The sequence below is a fragment of the Puccinia triticina genome, chromosome 1A, assembly GCF_026914185.1.
Source record: "Puccinia triticina chromosome 1A, complete sequence".
Lineage (NCBI taxonomy): Eukaryota > Fungi > Basidiomycota > Pucciniomycetes > Pucciniales > Pucciniaceae > Puccinia > Puccinia triticina.
The window spans coordinates 8,479,436-8,504,825 of record NC_070558.1 but is presented as its reverse complement, the minus strand read 5'-3'; the positions used below and the strand labels follow the sequence as shown (position 1 = coordinate 8,504,825).

General features: G+C 44.4%; 3 protein-coding genes across 3 annotated transcripts; 2 read left to right on the top strand and 1 right to left on the bottom strand.

The window, feature by feature from the left end:
• Window positions 1–2,462: 2,462 nt before the first annotated feature.
• On the top strand, window positions 2,463–2,783 carry PtA15_1A944 (uncharacterized protein; the record flags this gene model as incomplete). Its single annotated transcript, XM_053166024.1, has 2 exons — window positions 2,463–2,602; window positions 2,729–2,783. The coding sequence occupies 2 exons, from the start codon at window positions 2,463–2,465 to the stop codon at window positions 2,781–2,783; spliced, it is 195 nt and encodes a 64-aa protein (XP_053017157.1).
• A 9,487-nt stretch (window positions 2,784–12,270) lies between these two features.
• On the top strand, window positions 12,271–13,462 carry PtA15_1A943 (uncharacterized protein; the record flags this gene model as incomplete). Its single annotated transcript, XM_053166023.1, has 2 exons — window positions 12,271–12,307; window positions 12,381–13,462. 2 exons carry the CDS (start codon window positions 12,271–12,273, stop codon window positions 13,460–13,462), a joined length of 1,119 nt encoding a protein of 372 aa, XP_053017156.1.
• Window positions 13,463–23,359: 9,897 nt separating this feature from the next.
• Window positions 23,360–25,360, bottom strand: PtA15_1A942 (uncharacterized protein; the record flags this gene model as incomplete). Its single annotated transcript, XM_053166022.1, has 10 exons — window positions 23,360–23,413; window positions 23,511–23,603; window positions 23,676–23,729; window positions 23,798–23,902; window positions 24,005–24,163; window positions 24,236–24,249; window positions 24,328–24,580; window positions 24,674–24,703; window positions 24,769–24,995; window positions 25,093–25,360. 10 exons carry the CDS (start codon window positions 25,358–25,360, stop codon window positions 23,360–23,362), a joined length of 1,257 nt encoding a protein of 418 aa, XP_053017155.1.
• Window positions 25,361–25,390: the final 30 nt, after the last annotated feature.

Here is a 25,390-nt window from a genome sequence, read left to right as displayed (position 1 = left end):
CAGTTAAACTGGGATGAACTCAACCAATTTAAACTTGGTTGATCTCAACTGATGAAATATAAATTCAAGGTCCCTTGGTTTTACATTTCATTGGATGAGATCAACCCATTTTCAATTGGTTGAGTGCATCCGAGTTAAACTGGGATGACTTCTTCCCAGCCAGATATGCTGGGTAGAGGTTGCTGAAGGTGTTTTCTTGCTGAAAATTTAGGCTTAAATTTATGTGAGTATGTCACCTGCAAGTAACAAAAGTTAGGGCTGCAGGAAGCAAAAATGCTTATTGTGAAAAACCCTATTAAACACAGACAAAGACCCTAGTCAAGTGATTAGTTGGATCCCAGGGAGGGGGTAGGAAAAAACCGGATCCCCTGGGGCCTCAAGCTGATGGAACTGTGCTCCTTAAATCAGCTGTCCGGAGCTACTTGCCACCACACACCTTACAGATTGTCCCCAATGCCTCGCCGTTGATGCTTTCCAATCAACCAACACCAACCACCTTAAAGCTTGTCCCCCCTGCCTTGACTTTCACCACTTGCCTGAAACACTGCAACCATCACCATATCTCCCATTGCAACAAACCCAATCCCCCTCCACCCAACACAACCACCACCAACGCCCTCCCCTCCAAGCCTACACACCAGGGGAGATATGTTCCCACTCCCCAGGGAGTGCCTTACCGTAACTTTCTTCCATAACTGCTGGAGGCCTTTGGTAAAGAAATATTGAATAGGTATGAACAAGACTGGAAGTAAGCTTGAAATCAGTTGGAAATCATCCTGAAATAAACCATAACTTGCCAAGGAATAATCCAGAACTCATCTGGAATTAATCCAGAACTCATCCAAAATATAGGCCTTTCTTGGCTCCATGACCATTTTCTCCTTTTCATGAGGATGTGAAAGGCGAATTATGTCATATTGTCCCCCTCATGTACTCGCGTACATCAGGGGGACAATTGGTGTCTCAACATGAAGCTTTTACTTTTCACTAGAGGCCAAGGCGGCTTTGCCGCTGCAGATCTTATGTTTAGTTCCTTCAGTCCTGTTTTGAATCCCCCCTTCTAGCCAGATTTCACAGCTCACATTCTCGCCCATGCCTACCTGAAATCTCTCACAAAGACTTCCCATTATTTCTTTAGACAACTCCTTTGGTTTTCCTCCCTGGGGAAAGCCCTCCTCTCCACCCACCTACTTAAACCAAGTTCAATAAAAATAAATGTCTCCATTTAGGCTCTTGATGTCTTTTAATCCTTTTAGATTAGTCTCTGGGAACTTCCTACTGTCATCAACTCTTAATCTACAAGTAGTTTTCATCCAGCTATGCATGACATGAGGGCTTATCAGGATTAAATTATGTGTTGGTAGCTTATTTTTTCTCAGCTGCTGAGATATGTATATTCCAACTTCACATAAAGTTTTGCTGGTTTGCAGAAAATTCATGCTTTATCCTGACTGCTATCCTCTTAGGTAAGTTGTGCTAAATTAAATAACAGTAGTTCTTAAACTACCAAAAGACTTGTAATTTTTCTTTATGATTCACAGGCTATTGATTTATATTTATTCTATTTCATTTTCTTAAATATTGATATTTGATAGCTATGGATGATGGGATTGTGCTGCAATTCTTCGGCATTGCTGCAAGGTTGATCACGGAGGGAAGGGAGAGAGACGCGGGGGCTGGCTTTGGGGGCCCAACTGGGAGAGGGGCTTGCTCGCCAGAAGGAGTCATTGAGAGATTGGCAAGAGGCCAACGCAACGGAAGATAGACGGAAGCCAAGAGATGGTGACGTATCTCCTTGCGCTGCGGCTTTTGACGGTCCCCGTCCACGACATTGAACAGCCGGTCGCGTACCAGCGGCAGCGGCTGATGTGGGGGCGATGGGGGACAACGAGCCGGGCGCGGACGTATTGAACATGTAATGTTTTAGTGATAGTTGCAAACCATCTCTGCAGCACATGTAATATAGTAAACCTAGTTGTCTAGTTAAATCCCGATCTTGTCCCCGCAATCCTGTTTCTTTAACTCACCAACTTTGTCACTATACTCACCGTGCTCGTATCGGCTTTGCGCCTTAGGTCCGTCTCTTATCTTCTCACCGATGTTTCTCACGTTCTCATTCCTGCCCACTCTCTTAGGTTTGTCTGTTGTGCCCTTAGCTCACCGCTCCGTAGAAGCTTGTGATCTGACGTGCCCACCATTCTCAAAGGTGTGCAAGTAATATCAACTCACCAACTTTGTCACTATACTCACCGTGCTCGTATCGGCTTTGCGCCTTAGGTTTGTCTGTCGTGCCCTTAGCTCACCGCTCCGTAGAAGCTTGTGATCTAACGTGCCCACCATCCTCAAAGGTTTGTCTGTTGTGCCCTTAGCTCACCGCTCCATAGAAGCTTGTGATCTAACGTGCCCACCATCCTCAAAGACTTTTTGTCTTACAGGACGGGGCGCCGCAGAGGTTGACAACCATGACCGCCGAGCGATGGCTCCCTCCGGCCGCCTTGCTGTCCCTGCTCGGCCCTATCGTCCTCCTCCGCGCCGCCAAAGGCCTCTTCTCTACCGGTCTATTTCTTCTCCAACCCTCTTCCCCCCCAGGCGGGGAACCGAGGTAACCGACCCAAGTGCACTCTTGGGGGCGGGGCTGGGGTGTGACACGACCCTGTTTTGTATGTATGTGCATGTTGCACGTTTGAGGTCGCTGTCGTCTGAAACAATGACGGGTGGTCGTTGGCAGGCGGATAGGGGCATATGAGAAGATCATGCCGATCCCCCATCATATCGCCCCTTGACCGGCCAGAGGTCGCAACCCAACGAGCCACCCGGCCTGACGCCCCCTCGAGGCGCCCAAGCGGCAAACCAGGCCGGCGGGCAACATGCGGACGCCTGCTCGCTGCGGGTCCCAGCCGGCGTCAGGATGAGCTGTGCAATCGGCTGCCGACCCCAGTTCGCGGCACAGCCTGACGCCAGCTCAACCATGACGCATGGCTGGCCACCCGGGGAGGCGCCTGGCCCACGCCCTCAGCGGCACCTGTCAATATCACGGTTGACCTGACGCCCTCTAGGCTCGGGCGGCCCGCCATGTATGACGGTGGCGCCAGCGTGACTCATGGTCACGCTGGCGTCCTGTAACGCCCACCTGGCGCATGTATGACTCCTGCGTCAGGTGGGCGCAGGGGCTTGTCCCGATTCGCCCGGGTGTGTAGTTGGTGTTGGGGGCGTCTCGACGGTAGTTCTGGCCGCGGGCGTCTCGTAGGCAATTGTGAAGGCGAGGGGGCGTGGCGGGGAGTTTTATGGGTCTGATACTCGGGCGAAGAGCTGTGGCGTGGTGCGGTTGGTGGGGCGGCGGTCGTTGGGCGGCGGGCGGTGTCGTGTATGATGAGATAATGAGAGTGGGGGTTTGGTGAATGTCGGGTATAAAAGGGGGGGGGGGGGGGTGGGAGGGATTTAGCTTCAGGCGACCTGCCGGGCTGTATTTCCAGTCAGGTGGTCACCTCACCCCCGTCCGCTGTTGCAATTGCGCAGTCCGGCGGGGGATATTTGGGGACCCCCCTGTGCTTTTGGGCTGGGGGTCCTCTTCCCAACGCTTTTTAACCCTGCTAGACAGGGATGGGCGTTGGGCCATGATGCGCCAGCTTGCTGCGCTGGGTGGCAGGGAGCGGGATTTGTTTGTGTCCATTTTTTTTTGTATTTATTATTTGTGTTGTCCCCTCATGCCCTGGTGTCCCATGTTTTGTAGGAGGCAAAACCTTTGATTTTTTTTTTGTATTTTGCCAAGTTGTAGGGGGAACCCTTGAATTTTTTTTCTACAAACCTGAGACTTTAATATACTTGGATGTGGCTGTGAAAGGCCCATCCTGTGATATTTCCAACTCAATGTACGCGCGTACATTAGGGTGACTATTAGCAAAGTGCAAAAAAGAAGAGGCCAGGATATGTGGCCAAACTGGGGTGGAACTGCAATCCAACCTTGACTTACCTCAGACTTTCACCCCAATACAATAGTTTATCACCATTTTTTTAGCCAAATTCAAATTAATTACAGCATTCCCAAGAAAATGGGTTTCACTAATTTTACTGCAACATTACCACATTCCAAAACTCTAAACCCAATAATACCAAGTTGACTTTTACTTTGATTTTTGTACATGAGGGCATATAATGTGAATTACAAGAAACTCATTTTTTTTACAGGAATTACATTCAAGAATGGCAATTTTGCTTTCCTATCCTTTGACATCATCAAACAGGAGCAATTGATGAGTTGGACTGGGGTGAAATATCATTTCATCATATTTTTTCCTCTAGTTGTACCTAGAAAACAAAAGAATTCTACACCACATTGTGTTGACTCCCAAATCAATTCTGACTGACTTTTGACTCACTTCTGCATCCACTTCAATTCATTTAGGGATGAGTTAATGATGCACATCAGGCTCACATCCGACCAAAACTCACATCAAATTCAGCTCTGGCACTCCCTGGGGAGTGGGAACATATCTCCCCTGGTGACACCCCACAAGCATAAGAACAGAAATGAGCATCAGCACCAGCCCAACCCAGGAAATACCACATCCTCAGCAATGTGGGAAAGCCCATTTGGTTGAGCAAAAAAGGAGGACAAAAACCTCCAGGATGTCAATATCACCAGCCAGATGGGCATGCTCCAAGCCATCATCTCCATCTTTGAGCTTGACAACAACAACCAAATCTAGTCAGCCCCTCCTTCATCATCCAATCAAAAAAACAAGACCTTACATAGCACTTCCTCCCAGATACATCAATGCTGGCCAATCTAAAAGCACTATCATTCAAGACCACTCCCATATTTCTTGGCGGTCTCTAATTGGGGCAAACCAGATTCAACCTTAATAATCAGAGCACATGTCAAATTTAAATAGAGTCTTGGAAAAACACCTCCCAAATTTTGAAAAAACAACTCCCATTTCTGGATCTATGTTGCTGGAACCAGTTTTGGGAGTTGTTCTCCCAACTATGTTTTTTTGCAGAGTCATGTATATAATTTTTTGAATATTTCTTTGAAAAGGTAAAAGTGAGTTACCGCCTAATTGGCCCTTTGCAGAGGACCTCTTTGGGAGCCGTCTGCGGGCACTGCAACCAACTCCTGTATAAAATTGTTATGCAACATGTAACCTCTGTACAACATATTTCCGCATATAAACACGGCATAAATATTTCAGCAACAAGTAACACCATGTAAATTTGTGAGATTTACAACCATATTACATAAATTGTTATGCAAAATGTACCCCCTGTGAAACATATTTCGGCATATAAGCACCACATAAATATTTCAGCAACAAGTAACACCATGTAAATTTGTAAAATTTACCACCATATTACATAAATTGTTTTGCAACATGTAACCCCTGTACAACATATTTGCGCAGATACACACCAAGTAACCCCATGCAAAATTTACAACAAGTAATCTATGTATCAAGCTTGTGCAAATTTAAAGTTTTCCTGCAGCACACAATCCCCATGTAACATGTTTCTGCAACCCACAACCCCCATGTAAGATGTTCTTGCAGCATGTAAACCACAAGTACCCGCATGAATGTCCTGCACCATGTAACCCCCATGCAGGAAGTTTACAAACAGTGTAACCCATTTGTGAAATGTAACATGTACACACGACCTGTTTCATGAACAAGCACCATGCAACCCGTAAGCAACATGTACACACACAATGTAACACATGTACACATGCAATATTCAACATGTATCCCGGCATGTAACATTTATGGTGTTCAAAGTTGGTATGCATAATTTTATGCATGCATAAATCATAAAAACATAAAAACATTTTGGTGAGGAAATTTTGTATTACATAATCAGACAGTCATATCCCCTGCAAAAAAGATTTTATGATTTATGCATGCATAAAATTATGCAAACCAACTTTGAACACCATAATTGCACCCCAGAGGTAACACACCCCATGTACCAATTTTTTATGGTTAGGTTTAACCGGGGGTGTTAGAGTGGAAGACTGGACAGAAAGTGCTGCAAAAAGTGTGAACATTATGGAGCTCCTACAGTGCCAGACCTTAGGCAGAACAGTGAGGGCAAAGTGTTATGAAGCTGCCCTTGTGGCAATCTGTAAAATATCAATCAGAAACAGGATAAAAACACTGATAGCGGGGTCGGGGGTGGATTTATCCAGAGACTGAGGGAATGGATACCCTTGGTGGAGTTGTAGGAATAATATTCAGAGGAAATAGGTCCAACAAACGGTTTCAGAGAGGCAGAGGTGGGATGCACAAGGTTCAAAACTATGAAAATTGCAGAGGCAGAGGGCAGGAATGCGGAAAGGAATCAGGGAATATGATCAAAAACTGTGGCGTAACTCAGAAAGAATCAGGATCAGGATCAAAAAAGTGATGGTATCCTCCTTTGATCAGGATGGAAATTGCATGGGGGACTTGTCCAAGCTCAGGTGGAGCTTGAAATATAGTCTAGGGTGAGCGGTGTGTGCCTGACGTACATCTGCCTCTAAGACAACAACAAAATTTGGAAAACCGCCAGAACAATCAGCACAACAAATCAGGGTGTAAATTGGGAGAAAATCACATGACCCAAACCCAACCCAACCCAACTAGTAAAATTTTTTGGTTGGGTTTGGGAAGCTTATTTTCTAATTGGGTCAGCCTGCGAAATGACTATGAAGCCTCCAAAAGTCAAGTTGGGGGTTTTTGGCATCTAATAGGTTGGGTCAACCCAAGACCCAAACTAACCCAACCCAAAATAGCATGATGTTGGGTTTGGGTTTGGGCAGCATATTTTAAAATCTCACACTGAATGTTGGGTTGGGTTTGGGCACTGTTTTTCTACCCAAACCCAACCCGTTTACACCCTGAAAAACAGCTGTGCAACACTCTGCAACCAAACAACAACCAGAGAACAGAACTCCCAAAGCTGAGGTAGTCTGCATGTCAAAGATAGAAGAAAACACAGGAGTAAAAGAAAGAAAAAGAGAAAAGAAACAAAAGAATTTAATGAAGCTGGATCCTGAATTGGAGGAGGTGGAGTCTGAACCTTGAATATCCCAGCAGAGGCAGACAGCCTCTGCTCACAATGAAACATGAAAAGACTCTGAATTAGACAAGTCTAATTAGCCACAATTTTTGAGATTAGGTAGATGATAGTCAAGGTTCTTTAAAGGGAAACCTATGTGGTTTGTTTCTTAAAAAAACTACAGAAAAAGAAGGGTGTTCAATCAGAGGGGTACTTTGGTAAGAGATCTGGATAAATGTAGACCTGTGATCAAAAGAAAAGAGAAAAATCAAAAAAGGAGATAAATCAGTCAAGAGACAGAGAGGTGTTCCTCCAAGATACTCAATTTTCAGTGAAAAAGGGTAATAATTGTCAATACTCCCGGTGGTGATACTGGGAGTGTGGTGGCCTTTGGTTGGTGATACTGGGGTGTCTCTGGGGGTGGTTCTGGTTATCTGAAGTCTGTGTATCCTCCAGCTTCATGTAGGGGTCCTGACTTCAAGGTATTTGAAGTTTGGCTGACATAATCACATATTTACATGTGTTTAGGGGTGCCTGGCAGCGCTTACACATCACTGCTGTGCATGCTTGTCAGAACTCAAGAACTCTATGAAGGAGTTGAGCTATTGAAAAGTGGCCAGTTGACACTAGGGTTGAAATTTCGTGGGGAAAAAGAGTCTGAAATCAAAAGAAGACAAAACCTTAAGGCAAAAAAGATACAAGGTAATTGAGATATAAGAAAGTAGAAAAGGCAGACTTCAGGCCAGCTGCACAGGCTCTAAGGCTGAAAGTTTGGTTCCCTTAATGGTGTCATATAGAGAAAGGCCCTAAACCTTATTTGGGGGTGAAAAATAAATGCTGATTGAAGGACTTCCTTTTGGCTAAAATGATTGATTTATCTGAACGGAAAGGTATACACTGGCTGATGCAAACTGATTTAGATCAATTCATTATCACCAGAAAACAAGCTTTAGAGCCCCCCTCTAACTTAAGTCATTTAGTCAAAAAGAAGTGAAGGAATTGTTGCAGTGATAAATCTGGAACAACAGAAAGCAGAGATGATGTTTGTGGAAAGATGATTTATCATTGCATCAGAGGAAAGAAGAAAAGAAACAGAGAAGAAAGAAACAATGAAGAAACTCACCTGGAACAGCAGAAAGCAGAGATGATGTTTGTGGAAGGATGAGGAAAGAGCCTTCCACGTCTGCTGCTCCAGGTGACTACAACATGGAGATGTCACGGACTGTTATATGTACATGATAGGTTTGAAGCAGAGAAACATGAGGAAAGAGACAGAAAACACCATACAACCTCAACAGGAATTTCTGTCACCTATATGTTTTGATTTAGTGGGAGGTTTTAAATCTTATTTGCTGGTGAAAACTTGATCTCAATTGATTTTTACCAGCCAATAAGTTTTAGGATTTCCCTCTAGATCAAGAATTTTATCCCACAGGAAGCCCTCAAGCCCTACATTAATTTTCACTGGCTAATCAGGTTCAGGCCTTCTCTTTAGATTTACCTATTTGTGCAGTGGGACTGGTAAGTCCTTGTGCGTTGTCAGCAGTATAAGGGCTCAACAAACTGGTCTGTACCTTAAGGGTTGCCTGACAGTGACAGGGGCTTTATCCAACACCTGCCTCCTCCACTCTTGTCAGCTTGCTACGCTTCACAAGCCATCATGACAATAAAACCATTATTACATGAACAAAAGAGATATTATTACCAAAGGAGCAAGAATCCTTTTGCCGCAACAACAGTGGGTGTCAGCCTTCTTTTACAAATATGTCACCTAAAGGATAAAATGACTTCAATTCCCAAGATCGGAGACAGTGGCATATTTCCAACCATCTCCAACAAAGTGCAACTCCCTCAGAATGGCTTAAAAAATGACTCCACGGTCATAACAAGGAGGAAGCTAGAAGATAAAAGGAGGTTGGTATCCCCTGCTTTTTACACCAAATCAAGAACCTGAACTCCTTTGTCTTTTGAAACTCTTCAAGACTCTCTTTGACTCGTTGTATCAAGCCCAATTGTATTCTCTTGTATTGAACTTGTGAAAAGTATGGTCCGAGTGAAGTGGGTATTGAACCCACAACCTCATGTACTGTGAGAGTTGAACTCACATACTCAGCATTCATGAGTGATGCTCTAACCATTGAGCTAAGTACACATTGCATATTATATGTGTCATCACCTCAAACTCATTTCCATGCAATGTGTACTTAGCTCAATGGTTAGAGCATCACTCATGAATGCTGAGTATGTGAGTTTGACTCTCACAGTACACAAGGTTGTGGGTTCAATACCCACTTCACTTGGACCATAATTTTCACAAGTTCAACATCTTGCACCGAGCTAGTTGCAGCATCTGGAGATACTTATACAAATAAGTTACTCCCTTTCCCTGATTCAACCCACTTGTCATATCCTCCACTTCCTAGGATATCAACCACCCCTGCTCTGCAGGCCCCAGCTCCATTTCAGAGGGACCAAAACCTCCCCCACTCCGTTGGGCCCCTCTTTTTTGTCCTTTTCTTTTTATTTCTTTGAAATAAAACACCTACTATCTTCTAGATAGCACCCCTTATACTCTCCATCAGCAGGTGTTGCCAGAAGAGTCCAGCTCTTAGCATTACCTTGCCTCACAACTCTGTTCAATCACTTATTTTCAGTTGTGCTGTTTCACTCAATTTCTAACAGAACCATATCTGAACTGGCTCAATGCCTGCAAGGACTGGATGACTTCCTGTGCAATCTGGGACTCCCAAAAATGTTGGTTTAGACTCAGGATGTAAATGGGTCGGGCCGACCCAAAACCAACCCGAGACCTGTTGGGTTTTGGGTTGGGTTTGGGCACATTCTTGAAGAAAATGACATGACCCAAACCCAACCCAACCGGACTTGTAAAATTGTTGGGTTGGGTTTGGGCAGCCTATTTCCCAATTGGGTCAGCCTGCGACCCGACTATGACGCCTCCAACAGTCAAGTTGGGGGCTTTTGGCGCCTATGAGATTGGGTTGACCCAAGACCCAAACCGACCTGACCCGGACCCGACCCAAAATAGTATGACATTGGGTCGGGTTTGGGCAGCATATTTTAAAATCTGTCCCAACCCAACCCAACCCGCGCTAAATGTTGGGTTGGGTTTGGGCGCTGTTTTTTGACCCAAACCCAACCCGTTTACACCCTGAGTTTAGACGCAAAAAGTCTAGCCTTTCACAGGGAAATCTAGCTTTTTGGGCTCCAGATCACCTCTGGCAGGCCCACAGATCTTGATGGGAAGTCATCCACTATAGCACTTGTGTATGGACATATTTGCTACATCTCTGTTACTTCAACTGCATTATGAACCAAAATAAGGCTTTGTTTGGAGCCAATATAAATATAGGTGATATAATCATTGGTTAATTCAATGAAAACTACAAAATGCAACATAAAGCCTCCAAATATTTCTTCTAGGCAACCTACAATACTGGTCTCTTCAATTATGAAGTCAGATTCAACTGATTCAGCCATATTCAGTACTGTAGTACCATTATATCGCTTTTGACCAAAACAAAGCAATATAATGGTATTATGGTGCTGAAGATGGCTGAATCAGTTAAATCTGACTTCATAGTTGATGAGACCAGTACTGTAGGTTTCCTACAAAAAAAAATTGGATTCTTTATGTTGAGTTTTGTATTTTTTATTGAATTTACAAATGATCATATCACCTATATTTATATTGGCTCCAAACGGGGCCTAAGTTTCCCTTTTACCATTTTCTTAATTATTTTTTACCGCTAATCCCTGTAGCAACACTGCAACAAACACAATGCATGGAGTGTAACTATATGGTAAATGTACTTCATTGAAGATGCATACCAGATTTACAATTTTTAGTTTTTAGCCATTATCATACAGATGGTGGCTAAAAATAAAAAATTGGACAGGTAGGTATGCATCTATAATTAAAAACATTTACATTATACACTGCATGTATTGTATTTATTGCAGTGCTAATTCTAGATAACTATTTCACATGCAACTGCTCCGTTGCCACCCTTTTTTGACCTTCTGATTGGTATGACCATAATTTTAAAATTCTGGCAAACTGTACAGGACATGATGATTGTGTTTTGCTGATCACTCCGTACAACTTGTCAAATTTCAAACAAAAAAATGTTCATAAACACTTTAAAACGGGTTCTAAAGTTGTACAAATTTCAATTTTGAACCCCCCAAATAGATTAAAACCATCTCCGGAGGTGACTGCTTCAACCTGTCACTCTGCTCAGATTTTGGGATTGGTGTCTCAAAATTTGCATGTCAATCCTACCGGCTCCGCCTATACACTCTTTCAATATCCAAATTGGTGTTGCTTCGAACAACTGCTTATCCTCTCCTTTGTTGCGCATGTATAAGTCACATGGCCTTTGACCAGTCTTTCGACTCCGAAGGTGGTCTGGATTGTTCCCTTAGGTCGCCTCGCTCGTCACGTCCCCACTTAGGTGCGCGCAGGTGCCCGCGTTGGCTCCGAATAACCTTAAAAAGTTCCTCCCATGCGTTTTAAGGGTTTTTGATAGATATTTGTTTAGGAAAGTTTGAATTCGGGTTATTATTCTCAGCCCTCTATAGCCCTGGTTGCTGCCTGTATAAAATACAGGGGGCACCAATCTTAATTGAAAATTAGATGACCAACTGTTGGTAGAAATGAATGGTTCCGTGTGACTTGAATGAGTGTCGGTGATATGATGACCAGACCTTTCCAGGTCTTTCCCTCAGGATGTCCTTCTACTCATTTTGGTTACAAGCGTGGCCTGCATAATTGAACTGAGCGCGGAACAATTTGTTTATGGTGAGGCTGAGCATGTCTGGGGGCCTCTTCGTACCTTCAACTTCTCGGGACTCTCGCATATAAACGCTGGTGTCTTGGCCCTTTGTCCATTACTATCTCTGGAGTACCTCTTCGCACCTGAATCAGAACTTCCTCTCAGGTTTTTCCTACCTCCTGCTTTTCGAACAACACACACTCTCTCCAGCTTCAAGGCATATTTGCTTCATCACTGGACCCTTTGCCCAATTTTGTGCATCCCGAAGAAGCCGCGCAGTGCTGAAAGTCATCTAATCGATTCAAGACCGAAAGAGTCCAGCAAAACTTCCCAACCTTCAAGTTCAACTCCGGCATCACCTATCCAGATTGTGCTACCTATACCCTTGAGAAGCATATCCGCCGGGATTATCTCAACAGATTTTGAAGATAATTTGAACACGATGGCACAGCAAAATCAGGCATTAGATTATTACGAGGGTCAGTCCATCAAGTTAGCAAAAACAAAATTCATTAAAAGCCATTCTCATTATGCGTTTCCTCTTATAATTAGAATTTGTCCTCGCGAGCTTTCAACGGTTGGTTTCGAAAGCGCAAAATTACGCTGTTGGATTGGATCAAGACGGCCAGCTCAGGAGAGCCTATACGCACATTTCCCATGGACAGTTCAACCAAGTTCTAGTATTATTTCTGATATCCCTCAAAGGACGCATCTACGAAACTGCAGACGTGTTCTGCCATCCCTTTCTCCTATCCAGAGACCCAATATACCAGCTCTGGTCCATTTGTCAAACCCTGTTCCAAATTGATACTATCCTTGATCAAATAAATGCTTTGATAACAGCCCCGATATGGACTCCGACGCAGCCGCTTCACATTTCAAGCAATAAAGATTCTTCTACGATGTCCGGTTTTTCATCTTCAGTGAAAGAGAAGGTATTGGCCGTTTTCAAACAACTGGCAAGGCACTTCTCCTTATATTACATCAGGCTGCCACTATCTGAAGATTCGAAAAACCAGATCGAAATCAGAAATTCATTGAAGTCAAGCGTTCGGTATGTGGGACAATGCATAGAAGTAGCTGTGGACCAGTTTTCTCGGACGGAGATTCGGACGTTCCAATCAATGTGGCAATCTTTGGTCAGCAAAATGGACGAGACACTCAGCTACACGGCCGAGGCTCTCACTCAAGAAGCGAATAGTCCCCAAGCAGTGCGAATTCAACAACTATATCGCGAGGCAATTTTAATGATCAAGCTGTCGCGGCTCCTTCTCAACAAAATGTCCAAGCCAACGAACAGCGAAGCCCATCCAATCTCGCGAATGTCAAGCAGATATCATATCGCTTTGATGCAGTCTACCCACATGCTAGCATATGACATCAATGATTATGTCCAGAGTATCGGCATATTCGATCCACACCCTGACACATTCAATCAAGAGCCAGCGGAAAATATTGAGGCAGCTGTGGCAGAGACATTGAAGATAATCAATAGCCTTCTTGATGGTCAAGATTCTGAAACATCTAATCAACATTCCAACCAACGTTGGAAGGATTGGTATAAACGATGGAGAGAAGCATTTGATATGGCCGCTGAGCGTTTCCAGGCGACATTGGAAGCTATCCACATGTAGTCTGAACTTATAGGAATCTTCAATGTATATTTATTACACAGTTTCGTTAACTCCTCGATGTAAATTTCAAAATTACCTTCGAAAACGCGAAGCTCCAAGGATTGTATGTAATCTTAATTATTTGTGTTTCCTTATTTAGTGGACCTGTTGATACTACACCATAACACTGGCACTGTAGCGTTTCGCCATCCGAAAGGGCTTATATTCTGCTCAGAAGGGTATTCGAGTAGTGTACACTCTCGAGGCCGATATTTCCTTTGACCTGGTGGCAAAGCGTAAGTATACTGAATCATAACGTCTGATGTGCTTGAAAGAAATAAATGCGAAGCGGAGTTAGAACATGATTGTACGAGTAGCAAGCCTATGATTTGTCAGTCAGTAAGTAGTTACCTATGATAATTCATGCAGATGAAAAAGCCAACTGTGTCAGGATAAGGCCGTTAGATGGAAGTAAATCCGGAGCCGCTCAAATAATTAAAAGATGGAAAAAGCCGAAAACTTCTGGGGAGGAAAGATATTCCATGACGATATCTTGATTAAAACAAGACCAATAAATCCAAGCGGGGTGTTGGCCGAGTCAGACAGGCAAGGCTTGAGACTGATAGACCATAATAATTGACCAGATCAAAGGCAATTTTGGATTTCAGCACATAGGTAGGTGAGAGGCGTTAGTCTGCCTTCTTTCAAGTTGGTTCGTTTTCTAGCAGTAGCCACAGCCAACAATAATGGAAAATATTTAGCGCCTCCTGTACCCAATATGTGCAGAATGTAAAACAATTCGTTCAAATGTTCATCTTCCCTGAAGATGCTTTTAGCTCTGTGAGTTCCAGAAATCATTTGCTTTGCATAACATTGGGCTGGATGGAAGATGAATATGCAGGTAAATCGTGGGCATGTTGTCAGGATTTTCGACCAATAAGAACGTTTTAGAACGTTTTCTATTTTTGGAGGATCGGGTCTATGGTGTGCTCCTTGAATATTCTCCCGACACTAGCATATGGCGAGTTCGGGGAAGCGTGGATGGAAAGGTGGGTTATCTGGTCTCAGTGAAAACTCGAGCTTAACAAAGCCTCTCTGAAGGAGGGCCCCGCAAGGTCTCTGTTCGGAGGCTCGCGCGAAGCGCGAGGGGCCCCTGCCCGCCCCTCAGAAGAAGTTCGGTGAAAACTCCGCTGGTAGGCATGGCAATCGGGCGGGACGGCCAGCGGCCGCCCGAGGGCCGAGCCCGCTGGGTTCAGGCCGGGTTCGGGTCGGTCCACCCGACAGCCCCGCAACTGAAACCGGGCGGGTTCAGGCAGCCCAGGGCAGAGGCCGTCCCCCGGTCTGCCCCGGAGGCCCCCCGTTGAGCAGCCATGAAGGGCCGAGTTTTTGACCCTGTAGCACCATCTGGCATTGACTTCGACATCTTTCACCGCCTGTCGACATGGCACATTCCAACACCGGTTGACATTGACATTAAATCCTCAAACTGAGTTGCAGAAATGCAAGTTACAGTGAAACCTGTCTAAGGACATACCTTGGGAGAAGACTTTTGGTATGGCTTTAGACAGGTTATGCCCCTAGAGATGGTGACTTTGCAGGGAAATCAAGAATATGGGGGAGTCTTTTTCTATGCTGATAGGCAGATTATGCAGTTAAAAGGGTAGACAGGTTTGACTGCATTTCACTTTTTTGGTTATTTGGCTGAGGCCCGCGGGCTAAACAGGCACAGAGGCCGCCTGCAAGCTAAACAGTGTCAACTTCAGGCCAGGCGGTGATTTGAGACAAATTGACCAGGCTCAACCCGCCTGTTTATTCTGTGGCCTGACACAGGCAGCCCGCAGGTGGCCCAAACCCGCCCAATTGTCATGCCTACCTGCTGGTCTCATGGAGTTTCCTACCAAGACTCCTGAATTGTGACTCCCAGAGGGCTCCATCTCCCCAGGATCCCCCTAACCGCCCATACAGGATATAGATTAACTAGGTCCCTTCCAAAAGAGGCCAAATTTGATACAGGACACAAATTCATGCCTTCTTGCACTCCAAACCTAACTATTCAAGTGCCTTTCAGGAGATCCTTCTTCACCAAAACATGAGAAATTTGATGTGAATAGGTGACAGGCCAACTTAGCTAATTCCCTCCTTGGGGGAGCAAAGCAACCTCCAAAGGAGGGACTTACGGGCTATGGTGACACCACAGGAGTAGAGAATTGCCTCTTTTGGTGGGCAATTTTTTAAAATCAATCTCACATCTGAGTGTCCAAGCCATTATTGCTCCAGCTTTGATTTCTGGGACACACCAAGCTGTCCCCACCTTTCTACATATTTTTCACATCCTCAATCCTTCCAATTCACCTGCAATAAGAGTTGTAACATTGTTTATTTCAGATTCTGCACAATGCAAGTCTGAATATGTGTAATACACAGTGAATTGGGGAACATGTCAGTCACAAGAAAGGAATTCAAGGGGCACTCAAGGCACAATTTTTTTAAAAACAAATATGTAAAAAGAAGCTCTGTGTTCTTGTGTATATTTTGTTGCACAAAAACATAATCACACCATGGAAATTGGTGTGGCCAGATAGGATTGAAAAAAGAAAATTTTCTAATTCTCTACACCCATTGGGTTGACATGGCACAAAAGTACCTCCTTAGGAGGGTCCCTGCAGAAGGTTTCCCCCCCCCCCCCCCCCAAAATCAATAGAGGAACTTCTTGTATTTTCCAAGAAGGTTGGATCCAACAAAAAGTATTTCTGTTTTGTTATGGATTTATTGTTAAGATCTAGATTAAATTCTGGCTGAAGTATCCCATAGGCTTCATGTCCCCTGCAGCTTGTGTAACAGTCCAGTGCTTGGTCTGCACCTCCTTTGGGCATAGGGAATCCTCTGTTTGGCATAATGGAGGGTGGAATGGGGCAAAAAGCTGCTCTGGTTCAGAATCTGAAGTTGACTCCAAAAGAATCTTCTGGAGGATGATGTCCCTGGGTTTAAATTTAGCCTTGGGCTGCATCTAAAACCTGTCAAATCAAAACTAGGAGTATATGTTGAAGATATGGTATTTGTCAGGAACCCCTAAAGACCTGCCCCCTACCGGGGGGGGTGGGGGCAGGGGGGATTGAACCGGCGATCTGCCTGTTAGTCTGCTGCAAACCACTAGGCTATGAAAAAATTTCTGCAAAGGGCTGTTTGGGAGATTTGATTACCCAGGCCAGCTCCGCTCAGCTCCATCCAGCTTTGCCCTCCCATTGGTTCCCAACTAAAGATAATGGTGAATTTATCCTTGGTTTAAAGCCAATGAATTGGATTGAAACAGGTGGCACAATGTAAAAGGTCTGAAGATGAGCATTAATGAAGTGAAGTGGTAAAGTGAAGTAATGATGAGCACTAGTAATTTCTATTTATGACAAATTAAATATGTAATAATGGGTTTTTATGTGTACAGCTATGTTGGCTACAGATGATGAAAGCTATTTTATGTAGGTAATATATGTAGCTGTGGTGTAATGAATTAAATATGTAATGTAGATGAAATTTAAGAAGCAATCAAATACCAATAGAACTATCACCAGGGGAGTTTCCTTAGCACTGGCATGCAGTTTCCATATTTGAACTCATTCATAGATTTGGTTGGATCTCAGTTACATGCTGGTTGGAAGACAATTTCATGTCTGCCACAAAATAATTTTATATGAACTGGAATCATACCAAATGTGCTGCGCAATGTATGTGTAAAATGTATGCCATACCTATGCTGAAAATGATTCCAATTTAATGATAAGGTTTACTTGATCCTCAATCTTGAAAAAAGTTCCTCATATTTCAATGATCATGATTTTTGACCTCTTTGTAAACCCATACCCAGTAGGTTTCTCTGAAACAGTTCTTGTATTTATTTTCAGGGAGGGCACACCAAAAAGCTGCCAGTTATTTTCAAGTTGTTTCTTTTACACATGGTTAAAACTTGGGATGGGGTGTAGTGATACTGTGGGAGGTAGAGCTGGCCCCTAGTACCAATTGGCAGGTACCTGTTGAAGTGTGCAGGTACCCGCCAGCAGGTGCTGGGTGCAGGTGAGTGTGTCCAGTCTGAATCCAAATTCAGGAAGTTACCCGCACACAAATTGCCATTCTGCACAGCCCTGCTGGCCCTTAGTGCCCATTGGCGTGTTAGGTACCCGTGGAAGTATGCAGGTACCTGTCAGTGGGTGCTGGGTACAGGTGTGGGTGTCCAGTCTGGGTCAAAATTCAGGCCCTGCACCCGCGGCGGTGTGGAACTACTCAAATGGGAGAATATAGCTGGGAAGGGAAATCTATAACTACACTAGTACTAATGTAAGCTATGCCAAGGATGCTGATATAAGAGCTTCCTTCCTGTTGATGAACGGTCATTGAGAGGGGTACAAACCTTTGATGACCGGCCATCGTTGAGCGGATTACACATCCCAATCAATAAACGGTCATTGAGAGGGGTACACACCCTCAATGACCGGCCATTGTCAAGCGGAGTACATACCCCCACATCCCACGCGATGACCAAACATTAAGCGGGGTGTGTAGTCCACTCAATGACCGGCCTACACCCCACTCAATGACTGGTCATTGAGTGGAGTGCGCATCCCACTTGATGAATGGTCATCAAGTGGGATGTGTACCTCGCTTGATGTGTGGTCATCAAGAGGGGTGTGTATGCACTTGATGACCGGCCATCGCCACCCAATAGGCCACTTGCAAAATGAAGTGGGGGTACCCGTGGTACCCGCCTCAAGTACCGCTGGTACCCGTTGGCGGGTGCCGTTTCCGGGTCCAGGTGTCCAAAATTGGAAAAATTTGTAGCAAGTACCCGCACCCGTCACGGTCGCGGGTACCCGGACCCGTTTGGCCATCTCTAGTATGATGAATGAGATATGTAATGATGGGTTGTTATGTGTACTATGATGACTACAGATGATGAAAGCTATGTTATGTATGTAATATATGTAGTTATGGTGATGATGAATAGAATATGTGATGTAGATGAAAGGTAAGAAGCAGGAAAATACCAATGAAACTATGAATGCTAATAACTTCTGATACAAAGGGAATTTCAGGGTGATATGAGTGAGTGAATAGGGATGAAATGAGGTATAGAATCTGAATCTGGAATAATAATGATGGATATGTGAAGGTTTTTGTATGATATAAGAATGATGATGTGAGTAGGAACAGGGTTACCACAGAGGGTACCCGGGTGCAAAATTTCAGCTCTAGTGGGAGGTCTGAATCTGATGTTGCTCTGGTACTACAGTTTGACTTTGGTGCTGAGGGGCCAACTGTCACACAACCATGTAACATGTGAGGATTTCTGTGACACATTGTGTCACACAAACGTACACGCGCACATTTGTGTGACACATAGACCATCACCCAGCCATATCATGCCAAGATGAGTGCCCCGCAATACCAGGGGCTAATTAGCTGAATACTTAACAAATTATAACCAATTTTCATCCATTACTACAGAAATCCTTTCAAGGAGATTTTCTGAATTCATTCACAAACCCTGGGTAATCTGAGGCTCCCCTGGACTTGTCCAAGAATTCTAACTCCCTTGGGACAAAACTTAGCAGCTAAAGAATGTGTCACAAAAATTAACACATGTGTTCTGTTGTGTAACATTTTTCATCACTAAGCCAAGTGATACCAACCTGAGTGCTCATGCAGAGCCAGGGGCTTAGGTGGACCTTTCACAAATTGTTTATAATCAGCCATATGTGCAGTGGGTCATCTAATGTTTTTGGCTGCACATTTTTGGATGCAGAAGCTCAGGCCAAAGTCTTGAAGTCATGAGATTGGCTACAGGGGTGGAAAATAAGTTCCTAAGAATGATTATGAAAAAAAAAAAAAATGAAAACAAAAATGAAAAATGTGGAAATTTTCTAATTTCTTGCAAATTTCTCATAATGTTCATTACTTTTCCAACCATGGAGGGAAAATTGGAGAGCACAGTAAGAGGATTTCCAGGGAAAATCCAGCATATTTAGGTGCACTGAGCATCACTTGGACACTTGCAGAAGCGTCCAAGTGATACTTGGCACTCAAAATGTCAACTGGACATCAAGAAACACCGTCCATTGGACACTCCCAATCAAGAGTGTCCAATGGACATCTTGACAGTCCTGAAAGTTCAGCATCCATTGGATACTCCAGCCAGAGTGTCCAAAGGATATTTGGGCCCAAGTCTATTGCCTTAGTGTACTGTGTGGGGGCCTTCAGTGATGTTTTCATGTTATATCTGGTAAGCACCTTGTTCCCCTGAGCCCCCACGCACCCTGGAGGTTGTGTGTTTGACTCCCAGGCTTCCCAAATCCCACTCACTCCCCCAAATCTCAGTGCACCTGCTCCTGCTCCCCCCGTTGTGGTGGTCTATCTCGTGGTCAGCTATTCAGGAGCATCATCTTTGCTGCCCGCAATATCAGTGGGATTCTCAGCAAGACTCAAGATAAACACTCACCCCCCCCCCCAAGGCATCACGACCCTCAAGACTTCAAGAATTCTCTATCTCCCCATTACTTCTCTTCCCCAGTCTCCTCCCCCTCTTTCTATATCCTTTTCCCATTTTTCCCCTCCCGCATCTCTTTCATCTTTCTTGGTCCTAACACAGCAACTGCTGTGGATTTATTCTCTTTTTTGTTTGTGATTTCCATTTCATCTTATTCTCCCTTCTCTTTCTCCTTATCTGGTCCTGTTTGTTCTCTTTCTGTTTCATCTTTTCTTTGGAGTTATGTTTTCTTTGTTCTTTGTTTTCTTCTTTCTTTCTCTCTGTTTTTTTGTTGTGTGTGTGTGCGCGCGTTTAGCGCGCCGAGGAGATGATGAAATACATGTGACAGGTCTTCTCCCAGAGTCCAAGTTTGCTGAACTTGGATGATGGGAGGGGCATGGCATTCTGACCCAAAGAATACAGTCCATCACCAGGAGTTTATTGATCAGATCTTCAGAGTTGAAAAACTCCGCATCACCTTCATCAGTTATCATCATCTAGCTCCGCATCAGCCTTCTGCCTCTTTTGGGAGGAATCTTTACATCTTTCTGCAAAAACAAAACAACTACCGCTGAGGATCCAAACCCCGGCGAAAATCTCAAAACCACCAACCCCAAAAGCTATCACCAATTCCACTTCCACTCATCACTCCGGACCACCACCAGAGGGCAGCTCTCAAAGCACTTTCCCCTCACACGACTGCCGCCGCCTAGCACGGACAGGAGTCCCTCACTGTGCTGCTACATAGCCTGTGCCCGTCAGAGCCCTGATGTGCACTGGCTGGGCCAGCTGGGCTACAATTTTGGCATTCCAAGGATGGTTGGAGATGTCCAATGAACACTTGCATACCATCAACGCTGTAACAGATATGGTATTGTATCAGTATTGTATTGTTTTTTTCTGCTGATACATGTATCTGTATTGTATTGACAAACCAATACAATACAGCAATTTCTGTGTGTTGGCGCTTCAATACACACAGATACATGATGTATTGGAGTGATTTTGATTGGATTGGCACACAATCCAATTGATAGGCAAGAAAATTGTATCATCCCATCTGATGCAATAGAGATAAATAAGAAATACTGTATTGTATCTGATCTGTTACAGCATTGATACCATCCAGCGGATGCTTGGAGACTAGAGATTGCCCGTGGGTACCTGCCACCCATGGGCAGGTACCTGTTGCCCTTGGCGGGTACCTGCTGTAAGACTCAAAAGCAGTGTGGAACTACTCTGAGGGAAGAATATAGCTTGAGAGGGATACCCAAACCCCCAAAAAATTAGTAAATTATTTACAAAGGAACTCTGTAATGTTGTGCACATTTTGCTCCCCCAAACTTTTATTACCTGGTGACAGATGGCGCGTCCAGAATTTAGAAAGGATTGAAAAACATCATTTTTCTAATTCTCTACAGCCACGGTGAGGAACTCCTACTATGTCAGACGGTAGGCAGTTGCTGGAGGGGAAAATGAGAATTAGAAATTGAGCTGTGTATGCCCTCTGGGGTGATTGGCCGAAAAAGAGCGCTGAGAGTCCTGTAAGCGTGGGGGGGGGTGATTTTTCTGACGGCTGGAATTGCGCGTTGGCGATTTTTGTGTTGAGAAGGGAGCCGGAGATACTGCCGGCGGGGAATGTGATCAAAACCAAAGGCTGGAAGAGATCGGCACTGCGGGGTGATAAACTTAGAAGACGTGTGAAACTGAGAATACAGGCGGAAGACGCCAAGAACGATAAACTTTAAATTCTGATGGAAGACTGAAAATATGGTTCAGAGTAGGTCCATGCCGCTCCAAAGCCTGAGTTCCAGCTGAACTCAAACCTTGGAGTTTGTGACATCTAGCAGACAGCTCATCACAACCTAGCGCGCACGCGCGCGCTACAACAACCAGACAACTGAGACAAAACAAAACAAAAGAACACAAAAGGAAACAAAACAAAAACCAACCCTCCTCCTCCAAAACCTAACCAACGCGCGCATAGTGAAAGAAGAAAGGACAAAACCCTGATGAAGTAAGAAAAAAAACATGAGAGAACAGAACAAACAAACACAGGAACAGGGGGGGGAAGAAAAGAAAGAAGGAGAACTCCTGAAACACCTTGAGGATGCGCAACGCTGCGCCATTGGACTTGAGAAATCCTTGAGGGCTGTATCAAGCTTGAGTCTTGACTTCTTGAGTCCTGACGTCCTCCAGTGCGCGCCGCGCGCAATAAATATTGATCCTCACGCGTGTACCCATCTGTCCACCACAACGGGGTCAACATAGCGCATAAGTGCCTCCCTGCGGGACGGCGTCCCCCCTCCAATATAGGGACTTAGTTAAGTTAGGCACGGAGGGGGGCCGACGTCACGTGACGTCGAGTCAACGGAAATTCCCGTGCGCAACGAGTTTCCCTCCGTGCGCAAAGTAAATCTGCACATTTATTCACTTTTTTGCCACATTTATAACATTAGTACAAGGAGAACAGTTGGTATTGAAAAGATGATACCAGCACCAAATGAAAGCTGAGGTTCAAAATTATCATTTTCATGCCACTCATTGATCGGGGGTTTCCTGGGTCCTGTTAGGTTACCCATATTTTTAGGATTCAGAAACAAAGTCAAGACATCCATGACACCAGCCATCAAACTGCAGCTGGGTGACAATTCAAAACCTGGCGCAATTCATGCATGATTCAGGCCCTTAATCCCGATTTTTTCTTTTGGAGACTGTCACCTGACAAGGGCTGATTGAGTTTGAACAATTGACACTGCAAAGATTAACTGCTCGGACCGGCAGGTCCAACGAGTACTCGGACCCGTCTGTCCGAGCAGTTATCGGACATGGCCGTCCGACAAGAGGTCTGTCGGACTTGCCTACTCGAACCAATGGGCCCGCCTAGTGACTGCTTGTCCAAGCCTATTCAACAGCTCGTCGGACGACCATGTCCGAGAACTGCTCGGACAGGCTGGTCCGAGGACTCGTCAGACATTCCAGTCAGAGCAGTAAATTCAGGTAGTGTGAGTCCTAAAGCCCAAGACCTACTAGTTCTTATTCAAATATGTATCATAATTGATGAAATTTTTCTCCAAAGCCGAATCCAAGAAGTTCAAAGTGCCAATTTTCTGCCGCTAAGTAAGTAGATTTTAATTCTATTTGACATTGATTGGAGGACTTCCCGTGCAATCTGGTACCCCCGCAGATTTTGGTTTAGACCCAAAAAGTCTAGATTTTTGCAGGGAAATCTAGCTTCTTGGGCTCTAGATCACTTCTGGAAGGCCCGCAGATCTTGACGGGTAGTCCTCCATTCCTAGTAAGTTTTTTTTTCAAAAATTTGTCCATACTTCTTTTTTTATCTCAATTTGATTTCACCTGGATAAAAGGGATTTGTCTACCATCTGGAGCCTTCCGACATGATCCACCTAGCAAGCAGACAAGTTGAGTGTTGTTTGAAGATGGTGCCAGGATCCCGCCAACTTGAGGGTTAAACAAACAATCTGTCAAACGCTCATAACATGATACATATTCCGGTCCTGGATTTGTCTTCAAAAATCGTTTGTGGAGTTCATCCACCTTCTGGTTGAAATTGGGAGAAGACCGATCAAGATTCATGACGTCAATCTCCTCCATTTCTTGGGCAATTTCCACCGGCAGGACTCCATAAATCTGTTTAGTTGGTGCAGATTAAAATTGAGTCAAGTTATTTTTGAAGCTTGTATGAGGAGATTGGGTACGTACCTGTTGAATGTAACCATATACGATTTGTCGAAGTGCAGCCGGAGGGCCATCAGGCTGTTTGGTTACCAGAGAAATTAGTACATAAATTCATTTGTATTTCAAACATGCACATCGTTTCTTACCTTTTCCAGGCAACGAGCAGTGGCTGCTTTATTTGCTGCAGTGTCTGGATCCGTGACTCCAACAACTGTATCCAAACAATCGGCGATTTTATAAGCGTAGATTACCTATGAGTTGATTCAGGCAGATAATCAAAAGTGTTTGATTGACATCAGCTTTATGTTTTCTCTCATACATAGCTTTTGTCGAATGGGTGGTATCTATCTGACCTCATTTCCCGAATTTGAAGCAACTATTGATTCGACTGTATTCGAGATTGCATTCCGGAAAAATTTCTCTTCTGGTTTGGCGTGAACTCCTTTATTCAGGTATGCATCCGAGATACTGTGAATGCTTTCCAAAACATTCGGCGTCACGTAACCAACGAACTGTATAGTTAAAAATGGAGAGATTTGTAGTTAGTATCCACGCATGACAAGATTTGAAAACAAATGCTTTACCTGGTTGGTAATGGCTAGATAAAGAGTCTTCAGATCATGAAAGACGGACGAGTGACCTGCGGCGGTATCTCGGTTACAGGCCCGTGTTTTACTTAGTCTTTCCTCGTATGACATGGGGGAAAATAGAGTCGATTTGAAACATCTGAAGGCATCGTCAAGAGCCTGGACCAATGCACCGGCAATTGCACGTTGGACACTCGCAATCGCACCTTCGATAGCTGAGAAGAACTTGTCTTCTCCTGGGATCAACGATGTGAACACAGGATTAAGTGCTTCAGTGGTCAATTCTAATATGTTGGGAGGTAGAATCCCATCGCCAAAGTTTTGCAAGACACTTGTCAAGATCTACGGGTCAGAATCATTGATAGTAGGAGCTTTAGCTTTCGGCACATTTTCACAATATTCATGAACATTTTGGAGTTTCGAATTTGAATTTACCTCGGAAACGCCTGTGATAGAAAGCCCTTGCTATGGGTGGGACCCAAGTTAGATGTATTTACAATTGAGGGCTGGATATCTTTAGTTCAACTTACAATGACGCAACTCTCCCCGTCTTTGAGACCGCCTTGTTGAATCAGGTTGGATAGGCAATTTCTTAGGTCAATGAACTTCAGAGCGCCGTTGGAAGAGGATAATAGTTGATCTGTAACGTCGTTGATACTATTCAAGGTATCATTGATAGCTGTCGACATGGATTGCAGTTTACTTGCGGTCAATTGAGTTGAGTTTCCAACGTTTCGGTATAGCTGATATGACATGGCTATTGATGCGACAGAAATGAAACAAAAATAAGCAATGGGTTATGATGATTTTGATTTTCCTTTACGCGGATCAAGTTCACGCGCTTGATGACCAACCTCCATGCACCACACCCTTGAATAGGGTTACCGTCTTGGAACTGTCTCCAAGTGAATTTGAAGTTGAGTAGTTGCCAAGGGCGTTTGCGAACTGTTCGACCACCCGAAGTGCATCATTTCTCACTTGATATGATGTCGCGTTCCCGGAATAATCGAACACATTAGGCTCCGGGGCCTGATCTTCTGATTCGAGCTGTGATTGTGCATTGGCCCAAGAAAGGCCGCTGCAGATTGTCATTACGACGAGGAGAAAATTGATTGCATTCATAGGTGCCCTGATTTGTTTGCGGAGGAGGCA